Source organism: Mytilus edulis, chromosome 7, assembly GCF_963676685.1.
Source record: "Mytilus edulis chromosome 7, xbMytEdul2.2, whole genome shotgun sequence".
NCBI lineage: Eukaryota > Metazoa > Mollusca > Bivalvia > Mytilida > Mytilidae > Mytilus > Mytilus edulis.
In genome coordinates, this window is record NC_092350.1 from 64,790,686 (window position 1) to 64,807,133 (window position 16,448).

Sequence of the window (16,448 nt, forward strand, 5' to 3'; positions counted from 1 at the left end):
AATAGTTTACCTCAATTGTGAGTAATTCAGCAGCATTTGCTTATGGACGTTTTAGCAGATCTCTTGTTCAAAGTTAATATTATACAATTACTGTCTTTTGATGAGGTGAATGTGTGGTTTTATTTTGAAATACTGATATTCTCCGAGGCCAACGTAATCATCAAAATACTTCTAAGGTCATGAACCCAGGACTGGCATTTACATATATATAGGCAATAAAACTGCCATATGAATGGTTTGTTACATCGAATAACGACCAGGAGAAAGTACAATGACCAATTATCAATGTCCTTATACTTGATGGAAAATAATTTGTATTTATAAACTATAGAGACGTTTGAACATCCTATATAAGATACAAACTTTAAAAAATATGTCATTGTAAACTTAAAACTAGAACGTATTGATGAATGCCATGAAAGCACATCAAAAGATTTGTTAGCAGCCTCGGTTGGCCTATTCTGTAAGAAATCGTACAACTGCATCACTATAGCCGATGCTGGTTCTCTACGGACCACTGACTCTGGTTTCAACCATCAAGTAAAACTGACCGTCACGAAAAAACACAATAATGCTGAAAGTGGAGCTAAACACTATTCAATCATTCAAATAATCAAAAGATTACGTTTTTTTTTAATTGTGTAATGTGTCGATCAGTCCTCAATTGGCAAACCCCTGGCGATTCCGCTGCTCGCCGTTAGATGCAGGAGGTACGGAATCGGTCGAGTTGTGACGATGTGATCAGTCCTGTTATTTGAGGGTTTTGCCGGGGTTTTCTAAAATCCACAAGGTTGGTTTGACAAATTTTTGTACATCTTTTTTAAACTCGGCCAAATATTCTAAGACATGTAGTTGTTGTAGTCATACAATCATTGTATCTCTGTCAAATATTGTAGATGACAACATATATAGTCGCGTATTTGAATCCGATAATCCGATTTCCCAAAATTTTCTTTATAAATGTTTTGCCTAAATTCCTTATCATGAAATGTAATGTATCGATACACGATTGTTTGAGTGAATACAATGTTTAAAATTTCCTGCTTCAAATTAGCACGGTATATATAATGTCAAATTTCACAACAAAAAGTGACAAGTAATTAATAAAATATTCATATGTTATTCAATTATGAAAAATGCTAATTTTTAACTTTTAATTGAAGACATTCACTATATCTATCATGTCCATATCGTCCTTGTGCACGGAACTATTCTAATTTTAAATAACCCTTGTAAACCATTCTAAGGGGTGTCAATCTGACTGCGGTGTTCATATACACAGCAACATCGGACACCAATTTATAAATGGTTAATACAAACTGAAATTATTTGATTTCATACAAGTTGAAACTGAGTACAATTAGAATGACCTTGTGCCAATTTTACATTCTGGTACGGGATTGTGTAAATGTTCGCCAACGTCACCAACGTCGCCAACGTTGCCAACGTTGCCAACATTTACGAACTAATTAGTATAAGCATATGGTAAAGGTTTCGTTAAATAAAAATTACATATCATTATCTTTTCCCAATTTTGACAACTTGTGACACTTTTTATGCCGGGCATTAATGTTGCTCTTTTCCGTTTGTCCATCCATCCCAAAATGAGTTTTGGTTCTCTAACTTTAGTTTTCCTCAACCAACAGTTATTATTTACCGTTCTGGAGTTATGTCTATGTTATATGCAAGTGGAGGCATCATTTATGTCTCATGGACGCATTCTCAATTTTTTATGTCCCAATTATGGGCATACTGTTTTTCAGTCTGTGCGTCCGTTCGTCCGTCCGTCTGTCCCGCTGCAGGTTTAGTTTTTGGTCAAGGTAGTATTTGTTGAAGTTAAAAGTCCAATCAACTTAAAACTTAGTACATATATTCCCTATGATATGATCTTTCTGATTGTAATGCCAACTTATTGTTGACCTCAATTTCACTGTCCACTGTTCACACACAGCAAATGATAGTTCGCATAGGGTATCTGTGTACTATGGACACTTTCTTGTTTCACAGCGATTTGCCAACTTTTTATGATAGTTTGACTTTTACAAGTTTAGACTAATTATTAGCCATTGTTATAAACACCACACATTGTACATCTCGGTACATGTGGACGGAGAAACGGATTGATGATTGATGTATGCGGATACAAAAATTGATTTTATATCCCTAATAAAAAAAAAGTAGTTGATCTATGTTTTTACCATTTATAAGTCAATCAACTTATACAAATGTTTGCACTGGGACTAACTTGTATAGTCCCAGGCTTGCACTAAACAAAAACCATCAATCTTAAGAGGTTCACATGTTGCGTAAACACCAACCATTCCGAGATTCTTATTTCCGTATATTGACAAGGGTGTGGAACAGGATATACAGAAAAGAAAATTAGTAAAAAATATAAAGAATAGAGAAAAATGGACCAAAGAATAAAAGAAAAGAGAAAAATGGTTAAAAGTTAAGTGTAGAAATGGAGGGTACCATCCAAACCCTCATCGATAAAACAATTAAATCGCGTTTTCAAACTTAAAAAGTAAAAATCATACAATTAAAAATACTACAACAGTGTTTCATTTTTATAGAAATGGACAACCGATTTATGCTGGAAGGATTCTGACCAAGATGGACGATACAACGGATATGAGTTAGGTGACCCATGGTGTTTATGGACTCCTGGTAGCAAACAACCACTTTATCCACCTCTGTCTCATCCAGGTACAAGTTATGGCTAGCCAAACCTTCCGCGTATATGACAATGCTTAAAATACCGTATGTTTCCTTTTAAAAATAGGCATGTACCAGAAACATTATAGATAAGAAGATGTAATAAGGGTGCCAATGAGACAAGTCTCAATCCAAGTAACGATGTGTAAAATGTTAACAATCATAGATTAAAGTACGGTCTTCACACGGGGCCAACGCTAATACCAAACAGCAAGCTATGAAGGGCACCAACATGACTAGTATAAAACAATTCAAACAGGAAAACCAACAGTCTAATCTATAGGAAAAACGATAAACGAGAATTTCGAAAAACAGATTTAAATGTAGGAACCACACCAATAAACGACAACCACTGGACAACAGCCTCCTGATTAAGGACAGGGTCATACACATCTCTTAATTTATTTTAATTTCCACTTGTTATTGTAGGAATATGCGAGCCGTGGGACAGCGAGACGTGTCAAAGCAGAAATGGTTCGCTGCAGTGTAACAACGAAATGCCAGCTTGCGATGGAATAAATGGAACAGGTAGTAAATCAATAGCATAACGGTGCACATGATGTTTTTACGGAAGCCCATTTAGGACCTCCCAAAAATATAATTTGAATTAGAAATCATGAAAAGACACTTCGGAAGCACGGGATTTATAACATGTTGTTTTCTACAACACTGTTGGTGGACTATCAGTCATAAGCTCAGTAGTCAATACCTCATTACTGGGATGATTTTATTTATAACAAACCTTTCTTTTTTGTCCGTTTATGAATTTATAAATTATTAATAAATCTAAGGTTTCAACTCTGTTATGCACGATTAATCTTAGATGCATTTTGGGTATTAGTTTTAGGATCTTTTCGGTCATGAATAGCTTCAACTGTTTCGTTTCTTGTTTATTCTTGCTTTCAAATGTTCAGCTCTATGTGTTCCTGGTGTAAGTAGTCCCAAAAGGACGCGATGGACGAATGGCCGTTATGAAGTATTGTTTTCCGATCATCATTCTTACCTTGCCCATGTTTTCATCTTCAAGTTGACATAGTCAACAACTTCAGTGTATACTTGCTAATGTGTAGGATTTTTTTTTCAGATGTTAAAAATGTAACACTAAGACTACCATTGTCCTATGTACCTGCAAGGCGAGTATCTTATGTGTGTTCTCTATTCAGTCTTCCAAGTGACGCAGAGTATCACGTGATTGCTGCCTTGCCAATTAAAGACAACTCTCAGATATTACATGGAATTACTGTATTCGGTTGTGGTAAGTTTAATTATACCATTAGTTGAGGGTATTTATGGAGATACTATTGCTATTCAGTATTCAACCATGTTTGGTTTAGGGCGTTTTACGCGGGAAAAGTTATGGTATACCGTTGTCCGATCATCCGACCGTCTTCAACATGTCGGACAATTACTTAAAACACCTTATCCCATTTTCATAAAACTTTGGTGAATTGTTTAAATCTATTGACACAGCTCCCTTTCGTTTTTTATAAATTTTAGATTTTACGTTTTCGAGTAAGGGAATTTATTCATAAAAAGTGTGGATTTTCCCAGTTTTTGGATAATAACTAAAAAATGCTTTGAACACTTTTTATGAAACTTTGGTGACTGGTTTATATCTATTCAAAAAAGTTCTCTTGGTTTTATCAAATTTGTTTCATTCTATAAATTTCTGATATGACATTGAAGGGTGATGGAACTTTATTTGTTGAACACATGGCGGGCTGCTTTTTTTCGTATCTGTCTACTTACATGTTCAGTAACGTCACAATTTTTCGTAATCTGGAGAAGCGACATAACAAAATAAATATCGGACTTGCATGTAAGATCATGTAATTTCACGGCCGACACTCGGCTAACCGAGAGATAGGTCGGTTAATCTATATTGAGTATGCGGCTATATCGGCGGTTGGTCTGTTAATCGGGTTGGTTATACGTCTGTTAAGAGTAAAACGCACAATTTTAATATTAAAATCTATTTAATATACAGATTTTAGGTACATTATAAGAATCAAATCAAAAAAAGAAAAGTGTCTGACAAAATGATATATATCATAGAACATTTTCTAACTGTAAAAACATTTCATAGTCTGCGTAGTTTTTAGTAAAACTAAAAGGCGTCGCGCAAGTATGTAGTATTTATACTTATACGCATAGCAATTTTTGTAGTGAAAGGCGAAAAAAACAATTTTAGATATCATTTAAAGGACACAAAATCGTACTTTGGTTCTAAAATATAAATTGAAATTAGTAAATATTTCATAATTGTAATATAACGTGAGTAATACCACGTTTTAGTGAACATTATGGGAATAAAATTTGTTAATGGGTTGGACAATTGAATGTGTGTCAGTTAAGAGTTATTTAGCCACGACAATAGTTGTGCAACCTTTATATTTTCCCTTTGAAAAAGTTAAGAATGAGATGCTCTTGAGTAAAAAAAATGACAATACGCTGCAACATCATCCTTCTAGTAAGATCATTTTTATTTTGACTTCCTTTGCATTTTATTAAGGGGTGTGTCATTTCAATATATGGATATGGATTGCCTGCTGGAATATGCATGAATCTATCATTAACGTTTTCTTCAGCCTTAATTTTTGTGTTTGTTCAAAGTAGCACGTTCTCAAATCCGTCCGAAAGTGTCTTTCTAATACAACACATGGTACATATAACGTGTTGTCGTTCTCAAATGCACATGATATTTGTCACTGGACGTTAAACTCTAAATCGTCAACATCATCCGATTGGTTCTTTTCTTCTATTACTGAATCATCTGTTGTTTACAAATCAGTCCAAAGAAGTAAATGGAATGGAGCGAATGCAGCTACATTTGGTTATATTAAGTTTTAATTTATTTTATTCCGTTTAGTTCCTTTCTACATAAGTGCAGAGGAGAACTGCAGTTGTCCGCATGTAAACTTTTAGCATTTATTACCAATATGAGTACATAGCAATCCGTTACTGTTTCAACACCCAGGGGTGTTTCATGTCTTTATTCTCAAACAGTTATTATTTTTTTCTATCTTTTTTTATTAATGCATCACTTCCTACTGTCCTTATCTATTAATCTATATATTCTGTGTTTCCATCCAGATTTTCGTGTATACAATGAGGGTCCGGATTGGGGGTGTTGTTTATTTCTATATTCTTTAAATTGTCTGTTACTGTTCTCTACATTTTATTTTATCTTACTCATTATTATTTCTTTATTCTTTATATATTCTAGCATCCCAATATATTTTACTTACTGATGTTTAGTCACATTACGACGTTTATCTCTGATTTATATACTGGTAAATACCAATTACGATACAAATTAGTGTCATTCATGACAACCTAAACAGAATCCACATGATATATGCGACCATTCTTGGATGAAATCAATATTAATAGATTATAACATGCCCTTTTCTATATTAGCCCTGGTATCATCCCGAGACTCCCATATCGGCTTCGAGGCTTTAGCCGACGGCCGATATGGGTCGAGGGATGATACCAGGGCAAATATGGAAAAACATGTTATAATCTTTAAGCTATTTATCACATATTTAAGTGGAGAAAAGAGGGAAAAAAAGTTCAATTATAACAATTTAATGAAACATAACAGGTAAATCTTAAAAATGTATCCGTATCCGTAACAAATATGTGATAAGATATAAATAACCCATAGCTGAGAGGGTGATAGAGCAGATTGGGTCCCGAGAAAACATTGTCAACCGCGGCGAAGCCAAGGTTGAAAATGTTTTTTCGAGGGATACCGATCTGCTCTATCACCCTCTCAGCTATGTGATATTTGATTTATTATACTGAATGTCCTATCATCATTTTCTTAACAGATGAGTTTTATTATAAAGTATTTTCTATGTAGTCACGTACTTGACAGCGTAACGGGTATTTGAAAAATCATCTGAAGTGAAGTAAATAGACGATAGTAGTGCATTGACTTGACATATTAACGATACAAGGATTAGGCTCGAAACGGGAAAAAAGCTCTGCTTTCAAGAAACAAAATATTTTCAATTGTTGTTATTTTGTTATTGTTATTTATTTTATTTAAATTTTGGGTAAATACCCCTTTCAAAAGGCCTCATATCTGACTGAGAAATATACATCACAATGAACATGATGAAATGTACATCACCAGTTGAAACCCTTCGATGGTGAACGAATGCGTTTAATATCAACAATAAGCATAACACACAATGATTTATAGGTTTTAAAGTAAAAATATTAACAAGTGAAATACGTTTTCCCAACAATTGTAAAAGAAATAAGTTTGAGTCGTTCCACGCTTCGTTGTATAGTAAATTAGAACTTTAAGCATTGTCTATAAAATAACTTGATGTAGATTCAATTCATTGTCGTTTAAACTGCCGATTTTTGATTGGTCTAGCCGAGAGGGTGACATCCCAAAAATTGTCACCCGCTCAGCCATGTGATAGTATCAGATTATTACATGGCATTTTTCATATCGCATGTATTATCAGCCCTAGGTTCAATATCAGCCCAAGAGCCGCATGGCTCGAGGGCTGATATTGACCGAGGGCTGATAATACATGCGATATGAAAAATGACATGTTATGATCTTTTTATCATATGCTTCAACAGTAGAGAAAAATAACAGATTCATATATTGATCCTTCTACGTGGTTCCCGAAAAGAAGTTGAAAGAGTAAAAAGTTCACGGATGTTGGACCCAAAATTTGATACATTCAATATGAAATCTTTCTATCATATGCCTCAACTGAGGAAAAAAAATCATTTAAATATTGACGAATCGACAAAAAATAATTCAACAACATACATAATGAGCATTGTTTGGAAAAGTCAACTTTTTAAAGTAACTTTCTAAATTATGTTTCAGAAAAACTTAAAAACTGCATTTATTTAATTTTTTTTTCTTTTTTTTTAATTTAATTTAATCATTTTACACAATATATTTTCCACTATTCAAATAGTTGTTTTGTACACTACTTTGTAATGTTTTTCACTGAAAACGTAGCATTGAGGTGTATTTTCCGGAATTTGCCGAGTATCACCGGAATGCCATGTGATAACGTTACGGAAAGGCATGTGATAACAATCGAAGCATGTGATAAACTTTTCATATCAGCCCGCTAAGCACCAATTCGGAAAATATGGAAAATACTTTAATTTAATGCTATTATCATACGGTAAAAATCATATGTTATTTAGTCTAAGTATATGATAAAGTAAATTAACACCTTCGTATTAGGCAATCAAAATATGGCATTTTAACATGATGTATAATAATACTTTAATATTACACTTTTTTATATCAGTTTTCAATATTCATGGCCTAAATTCATTGTTCATGTCAGTGTTTCCGTATATATTATGTTTCATTGCTAATGTGTTGTTTCCGTATATTTTAGCCACTCGTCTTTAGCCTACCCATTTGATCCGATAACACCCCATACAGTAGTAAAATTATACTTTTATTGCCATTCATAACTCTTAACAGACCAATTAACAGACCGGGTTTTATACATCCGACCCATTAACAGACCAGGTTTTAAATAAAGATTGATTTATGTCACCAAAATACAGATTTTTGTGTAGATTTTTCACACAATGATATCAATTTGGTTGACAAACATAATGCCTGTCTTTGTTCGATGTTCAAAATATCGCATGCAAGTAAATTCAACCAACGTGTCTTTTTGTATACATTTTGTGTGTGTAAAATGTGTATAAATTTATTGATGAGTAAGACGCCTTTTCATTTTATAGATCGTACATCGAAGCTAGAAAAATAATAATTACACCACAGGATTCAGTACATTGAATTGTTTTGTTAGACATGAATAATTTTTATGATAAACATATATTTAAAAAGTTATACAATGAAACATGCAGAATTTCCAATGATTTCCTCGATAACACCTGATTAACAGACTTTAGCCAACCCGATTAACAGACCCACCGCCAATATAGCCACATACTCAATATAGATTAACCGACCAATCTCTCGGTTAGCCGAGTGTCGGCCGTGAATTTAAAGGTATCGGACGTCTAGTGCATTTGAGATGAATGATGAAAAATTATTTACTTTGGATTATCTACCGTTTACCATTATTATTTCTCGTCAAAAAAAAAAAAAGGAAATCATAATTGTTATTTCCTTTGCATATTGATTTCTTTTACTCAATAATAATAAATGCAAAATTTTCCATACTGTTTCAATGCACTTTTCATTATGAATGGTTACTATGTTATTAGGTAATGCTCACCATGAATGATTGCCTCAATAAACATCTTATATCAAACCTAAAGAATATATACCAGGGGTGAATTTGGGCGCATTCAAGCATGTTTAATCGTTCTGCATTTTATATGTTCATATCTAAAACAGTTGCCTCTTGTCCAGTGGTCGTCGCTATAGTTGCCGTTTTCATGCCATTAATATGTTTCGTTTTCTGTTGGTTTTGTTTTTTAAATTGTACCACTTCTTGTTATCACGGGACCTTTAAATTTTACCTTACACTACAGTATTAAGCAATCAGTTCGTGGTTGAATGCCAAAAGCATAATGACCAAAAGTCTAACAATAATTATCAACATACAACACAACGAAATAAAGATTCAAAGAACACGTAGCTAAAAAAAATAAATGAAGTTGGATACTTTAGAACGGTGTTCTGTTTCTGCTCCGCTCGTGATAACCGTCATGGCAATTGGAATTCCGATGATGTCACAATAGTTAAAAGATAACGAAAGTGTTGGCTTCTATATTCATGGTCGAATGTCACAGGACAAAAAGTCACAGACAAAAAGTCACGGACAAAAAGTCACAGAACAAAAAGTCACTATTCATTTTTTCTGATTATTTTCTTTGAATAAAAAAACGCTTATTTCTACAAAAACATTTTTGTATTTTTCTTGAACTATTGTATATAAACCATCTTTGTAAACAACATTTATCAAAAAAATATCAAAGATGATTAAATAATTGTTAAAAAAAACCAAAATGTCAAAGTGGCTTGGCACTTAAATGGCTTCATGGTTCCAAGAAATCTTTCTTTTGCACGATTAAAACTAAATAAATCTCTATTTTTCAAGTATAATGACACATTTCCTAAACCTTTATATGAATATATTATTATGTATTAAAACGTAAATATTTCAAGGCATTTCTCTTACATATTCAAACAATTGTCAACATATTATTTTGTGACTTTTCGTCCTGTGACTTTTTGTCCTACCACTTTTGTGACTTTATGTCCTGCGACTTTTTGTCCTGTGACTTTCTGTCCGTTTACCTTCATGGTCATCTGTGCCACATTTATACCATTACGGTCATCCAAATCATAATAGCGTCAATAAAACAAGAAATTATAACTGAAATATTCATACCTCTTCACAGGAAAAGCATACAATGTTCAGGGTACAACAAATCCATCATACCTATATCAAAAGAATGGAATGTAAACTTACAATCAATGTTTGGTTATTGTTTCAGATCCCAGAAGGCAATTCAATAGAACAGACAGAGCATATCTTTGTAATGGAATACCTACAACTCCTTGTCAAGAAATCATTACAGGGTACACAGCAGGCGTTCCCCAGACGTGTATGCCTGCTGAAGCTGGAGTGAGGATTGGTATTAAAGGATTTAGACAAGTCATGGTAGCTGTATGTATCAATTGTTAACATTGTATTGGTTATATTTTGTCAGTCTGACAATAACACAACGCTGATTCAGCGTTTTCCACGCTACTGCACAACTTTTTTCCAATAATTATGCCTTTATGAAAAATTACAAGATATATATTACAATGTTACATAAAGTTCAAATATGGGATTCGGAAACAACTTTTATAAATACGTCTCTCCATCTTTTATTAATTCAGTCTTAAGTTGGAAGACATATTCATGTCATATTACAATTTCTATAGTTTCAGTACTATAATCCTACCCGTCGTCAAGGATATACCGACAGTTCCGGGATGACCTTATATTACACACCAAAACTCAGGAGGTTTGATGCAGGAGTTTCACCTTTAGAAGTGACACATTTTTCAGTCCCACCCGGAAGAGAATCTTTTGAAGTTGTAAGCGCATGCCCAGGGGATTGTACTGTCTTGCAGGTTGCATCTCCAATCTACATTGTACTTGGTATGAATCATATGCACAGGCTAGGTGAGTTTGTATTACAAATCTTTAAAATTGACTTAGCAGTTACATGTATGTTTGAAAATCGAATACATGTTTATGACTAACTATATGAGTCTTTAAACTGAACTGTGCTCCAGAAGGGCAATTATATCCCTCTTCACGTGTGGCATCCGTCGTGATTCTCATATAAGTAAACATTTGATAAATCTCAGTCAAGAATGACTATTTCGAAGGGGGAAAAAAGGCGGGAAAAGTGGAATACATTATAACCGGAGAGCATGTACATGTATCTACTCTACAAATTTATATCGTCACCACCAGGGTCACCACCAGGGTCACCGGGATTCAAACCCAGTCGCCTGCGTGACAGTCAGTGCGTTTACCCATTGAGCCAAATAATCGATTCCCTAGCTCAGTTGATTAAGACTGGCTTTATCTGTTCTACCTGTATACTAAGGACGGGAAGCAACCCCGCTACATAAAAAAAACCATTTCGATATATATTTCGGAAAGGAATTGAGCAAACCTGTATAAACGAACACTTTTTATACTACATGTATCATATTAAAATTAGGTGTGCACGATTTAAAAAAATCCCCAGAGGTTGAAATGAGGTAGATTTGATCCCCGATCAACCAATACCAGATTAAACAGCTCTTTACTGCTCTAAGTTGTACACTTTATAATTATATCGTGATCTTGCATTGTAAAATATTAACGTATTATTATTTATTTTTTTAGGTCGGAAACAAAAAATAGAGATCCATAGAGGTGGTAAACTGCAGCAAATTGTCACAAATGATACTAATTATAAAGTTGTTCATCCACATTATTTTTGGTACGCAATTTGTATTTTTGAAATATATTGTACAACTGTGTCTGTATTATGTTGACCGTATATTACTTAAGAATTGAATGCTTCTTTTTGTAAATTTATTGGGGTGTAAAAGCGTTGACCGAAGTACATTTTGTATGAAGCGCGGAAGCGCTTCATTCTAAAAATGTACGCACGGTCAACGCTTTTACAACCCTATAAAGTTACAAAAAGAAGCATTCAATACTTATAATTACATTTTTTAGCTATGATCACGAAACACGAATTTTATATATTTTATTATTTAATTCACCTGTGCACTTTATTGTTGGAGCACGTGTTATCATGAATGAAAAGTTGGATTGAGCATTACAACTGCTTACGGAATAACACGTGATGTGCAGTTAGCCAATCAGAATAAAATATTATAATGAAACATACATCTAATGTAATTATATATATATATATCTTGATATTTGTTGACAATATACCATATGATTGATATTTAACTCTGGGACAGGGTGTTTGCAATAAGAAAATCCAAATTGCAGTATTTTCAACAGTAAAATTTCAAACATATAGGTTTACAGAGTTCAAATTTTAGAAAAAAATATGATAGCTTTGAATTCTTGTTTCTACAAAAGATGCATTTAAAAATATCAAGAATACGACTCTCTTGAATAGTGATGCCGTCTCTTGATTTTCATAAATATTCATATTGGTTTTGATAGATTTACTGAAAATTTATGGAATAATTCCACATTATGTAGTAATGCTGTACTTTTATTGGATGAAAGAAATGGTATTTTCACAAATTTTCTATATATAGAGATTTTCTTTTCTCTGTCGCGGTGTAATTGTTATTAGTTCCATGTGCCGGGGTGTTCGCTAGCAAATACCATGGCAGATAGGAAATACCATGTCTAGACATTAAGCGACTTCCGATGACTTATAGACGTTTTGTTGAGATGGATACACGGATCATTCGGTTGAATTAAACTATTATATCATGCTTTCAAGGGGTATTTGCCAAAATTACCGGTTTAGAGGTAAACTAATTTACTTCGACTAACGGCTCTGGAAATTTCTTTACCTCTCAACTGGGCATGGTATTTTCGTAAAATAATCCTTATAAGAATGATATATTAGTATGATAGTTGATGTATCTCATACTGAAAAATTATAACTGAGAAACTATAATTAAGACCTCCACACGAAAAATTGACCAGGTTATTTATTTTAAGTCCGTTTTGTCATAGCTCCTTACAGATAAATGTCTTGTATCAAATGTTTGGGTTTGAGCTTTCCTGATAAAGATTAATAAATAAAAAAGATCCAAAAGCGCAAAATATTTTCATCTTTGACTCTTTTTCCAGGTATAAACAACCAATCCAGTTATTGCCAGGAGACATGCTGAAGATGACATGTGAATACAATTCTACCTCAGAAAATGATACCGTAGAGTGGGATGTGTCATGGCGAGGAGAAATGTGTAAAGGTTTACTTTTGTACTACCCTAAACAAAGCTGGCCTTCACATCACTGCCAGAATTATAGATCTGTTCCTCTATGCGAGATCATGATCGATGCTCCTGTATTTGGATGTCATTTTCGAAGCTTTATTTCCAATTTAGCCACCACAAACCGCACGTTAGTAGATACTGTAATCCGAAACTGTGGACAAGACAAATCGTGTTCTCCCCTGTGTTTGCGAATGATCGGGAAAGTTCGACAAGATCCCTGTTTGCAAGGTGACATATACGATCTATGGAAAGAGACAAGACTAGTTAAAGCCAATACACAACTGATGGCTTTGTACGATGTTTTAACGAAATGTGAGGAATTTTACAAGGGACTGGTTCCAGATACCATTTTTTCTGACATAGGAACAGTTCTAACGTGATGTGGTTGACACTTTACACTTAATATATTGTATATATCATCAGGTTTAATGTAAAATAAAAAAAAATGGATTTAATACTTAAAGTTGTATATAGAACTTTTGAAAGGTCAAAAGATAATATAATAACCAAAAACTTACAGAATTAATTTTAAGATAGAGTTCTCTATTTGGAAAGACATTGAAACAAATAATACTATACATGATTGCTGTTTAAATAAACTATGACATATATCTTGAAAAGAAATCTGTTAAGACGGCATTATATATATACCCCCTACTTTCTAATAAATGCTAGCGGTATATAATAGCAACGAGGGATTCATCCTGTCCGTCTGGTCGTCGCGTACACATGCTAGTTTTAACTATTTCTGAACAAAATAAAACATACAGGTAGCACAAAAACTATATGTGAATAATCAAGAAGCCTTGAACAACATAAAATAAAAAAGATGTTACACAAGGTCAACCTCGTTGAAGAGAATGAAAATACCAAAAATCAATAAATATATATATCTTATGTCTGGGAAAAAACTCAACAAAACCAATGGCTAGTTAAAGTGCCTTAAGAAAGATAAAATTTAGACACATAGGAGGATTTAGCGTTTACAAGCTTGTTTTACAAGGTCACATTCTTCATGTGTCTGTTTCAAATCAGAAACCTGTAGGTGGTTGTCGTTGGCTCATATCTGTCATATTCTGAATTTTGTAAATTGTTATATCATAAATAAGGCTGTTAGTTTTCTCGTTTGAATTGTTTTCAAAATTTTCCTTGCCTTTTATGGCCGCCTTTAGGCATGGATTTTCTAAATGAGGATCAATTCCACCGTGATATTTTTACCCACATTAGTCTTTGTTAAATTTGCACTTTAAACAAAAAATATAGAATTTATCTTTGTTTCAAATATCATGAATATAGAAATACTTTGCATGAGTAAAGAATTGTTCTATCCACTACAACAGACAAAATTTCAAATAACATTTAATTGCATTTAAGGTAATACATGTAACACCACTGAAAGTTAATCAATCAAATTTCAAGTACAGGTGTAACTATGTAACAAATAAAACAGAATGGTGCTTTGAAACAACTAAGACATGTATTTATATGACTCAGAATATTTTTTACTGCAATGTAATGTTAATTCCCTATATTTCATATTCAACGGAATATTTTGTTCTACTTTTTTGCAGGGAACCGGATTTGACGTAGTCATGTTTTGGTAGTGTTACACCTTGTTGAAGGCCATATGATTGCCTATAATTATTGAAATCCACTATTGACGTTTATATTCTGACACCAAACACGCGACTCTTAGCAATGAATGTGGTTGTTAAATTTGTCAGATGCTTTTTGTGCTTCTTTGTTAAATATTTGTCTGTTTTTGTTCTAATTGAAGAGGGACGAAAGATACCAAAGGGACAGTCAAACTCATAAATCTAAAACAAACTGACAACGCCATAGCTAAAAATGAAAAAGACAAACAGAAAAACAATAGTACACATGACACAACATAGAAAACTAAAGAATAAACAACACGAACCCCACCAAAAACTAGGAGTGATCTCAGGTGCTCCGGAAGGGTAAGCAGATCCTGCTCCACATGTGGCACCCGTCGTGTTGCTTATGTGATTACAAATCTGGTAAATAGTCTAATTCGGTAGGGCACATTCATGAAAGGGAAGGGGATTGTAGTTACGACGTAAGGAACATATCCGATATCATTTGTGAAACGTTTATTCCATAACGGTCAACCAACTCGTGATGGCGTCCGTAAAATTTACGAAGGGATGATTTCAACTTCACCATTTGGAACTCTTGGTTTAATAGCTTCCTAGTGAGCAGTAACCCTCTATCAAGAAAATCATGATAGGAAATGCAAGCACGGGAATATCGTATCAATTGGGAGATATATACCCCGTATGCAGGTCCTGCTGGAATGTTGCTACTTAGAAATGGAAAGTTCACAATTGGAAAGCTGAAATCATCCCTTTTGTCGTAAAGTTTTGTTTTCAACCGACCCTCATTGTCAATTTCTAGATGTAAGTCAAGATATGAAGCCGACTTAACTGTATCTGTAGTATCCTTTATCTCCAATTCGATGGGATACAAGTGAATGGTTTAGCGCTATAAAACCAGAGTCAATCCACCATTTTCTACATAAGAAAATACCTGCACCAAGTCAGGAATATGATAGTTGTTATCCATTCGTTTGATGTGTATGAGCTTTAGATTTTGCCATTTGATAAGGACTTATATCTAGAAATTGACTATGCGGGTTGGTTGAAAACAAAACTTTACGACAAAAGACATGATTTCAGCTTCCCAATTGTGAACATTTCATTTTTAAACCAAAAGTTCCAAATGAAGAAGTAGAAATCCTCACTTCGTAAATTTTACGGACGCCCTCACGAGTTGGTTGACCGTTTGGAATATTCGTTATGCAGATGATATCGGATATGTTCCTTATGTCGTAACTACAATCTCGTCGTTCACTTTTCACAAATGTGACCTACCGAAAGCACATAGGCAAAATGAAGGACAACAATACGAGAATATTATAAACACTAATGACATAATGTACAAGTACCACACGTATCTTAATACCAATAAAAACAAACAAATATTTAACAAATATTTAACAAAGATGCTCAAAAATCTATATATCAAATGTAACAACCTTATTCATTGCTTTTTTATTTTTGAATTTTATTTATGATGATTAATCCACCCATAAACGAGTGACATGTTTTAAGCACTTTGACCTAGCCAGATGAGGGCACACTGTAAACGTCACACAGGTAGAGATATAAAATAGTGTCTTTCAAAGTATGCAAATATTATAGTCCATATTTCTTAAGGCATATCCTCCGCAGAA

At 33.6% G+C, this 16,448-nt stretch overlaps 1 protein-coding gene across 2 annotated transcripts in view; it reads left to right on the forward strand.

The window, feature by feature from the left end:
• Positions 1 to 13,630, forward strand: part of LOC139481990 (dopamine beta-hydroxylase-like) — a 54,011-nt gene extending 40,381 nt beyond the window's left edge. For both annotated transcript variants that reach the window (XM_071265613.1, XM_071265612.1), the window contains 7 exons: positions 2,577 to 2,709; positions 3,148 to 3,246; positions 3,803 to 3,973; positions 10,201 to 10,373; positions 10,637 to 10,880; positions 11,598 to 11,694; positions 13,047 to 13,630. In XM_071265613.1, coding sequence (XP_071121714.1) covers positions 2,577 to 2,709; positions 3,148 to 3,246; positions 3,803 to 3,973; positions 10,201 to 10,373; positions 10,637 to 10,880; positions 11,598 to 11,694; positions 13,047 to 13,572 — 1,443 coding nt within the window. In that variant the 3' untranslated portion in view covers positions 13,573 to 13,630. The remainder of the gene's footprint in view (positions 1 to 2,576; positions 2,710 to 3,147; positions 3,247 to 3,802; positions 3,974 to 10,200; positions 10,374 to 10,636; positions 10,881 to 11,597; positions 11,695 to 13,046) is intronic.
• The last annotated feature ends 2,818 nt before the right edge of the window (positions 13,631 to 16,448 follow it).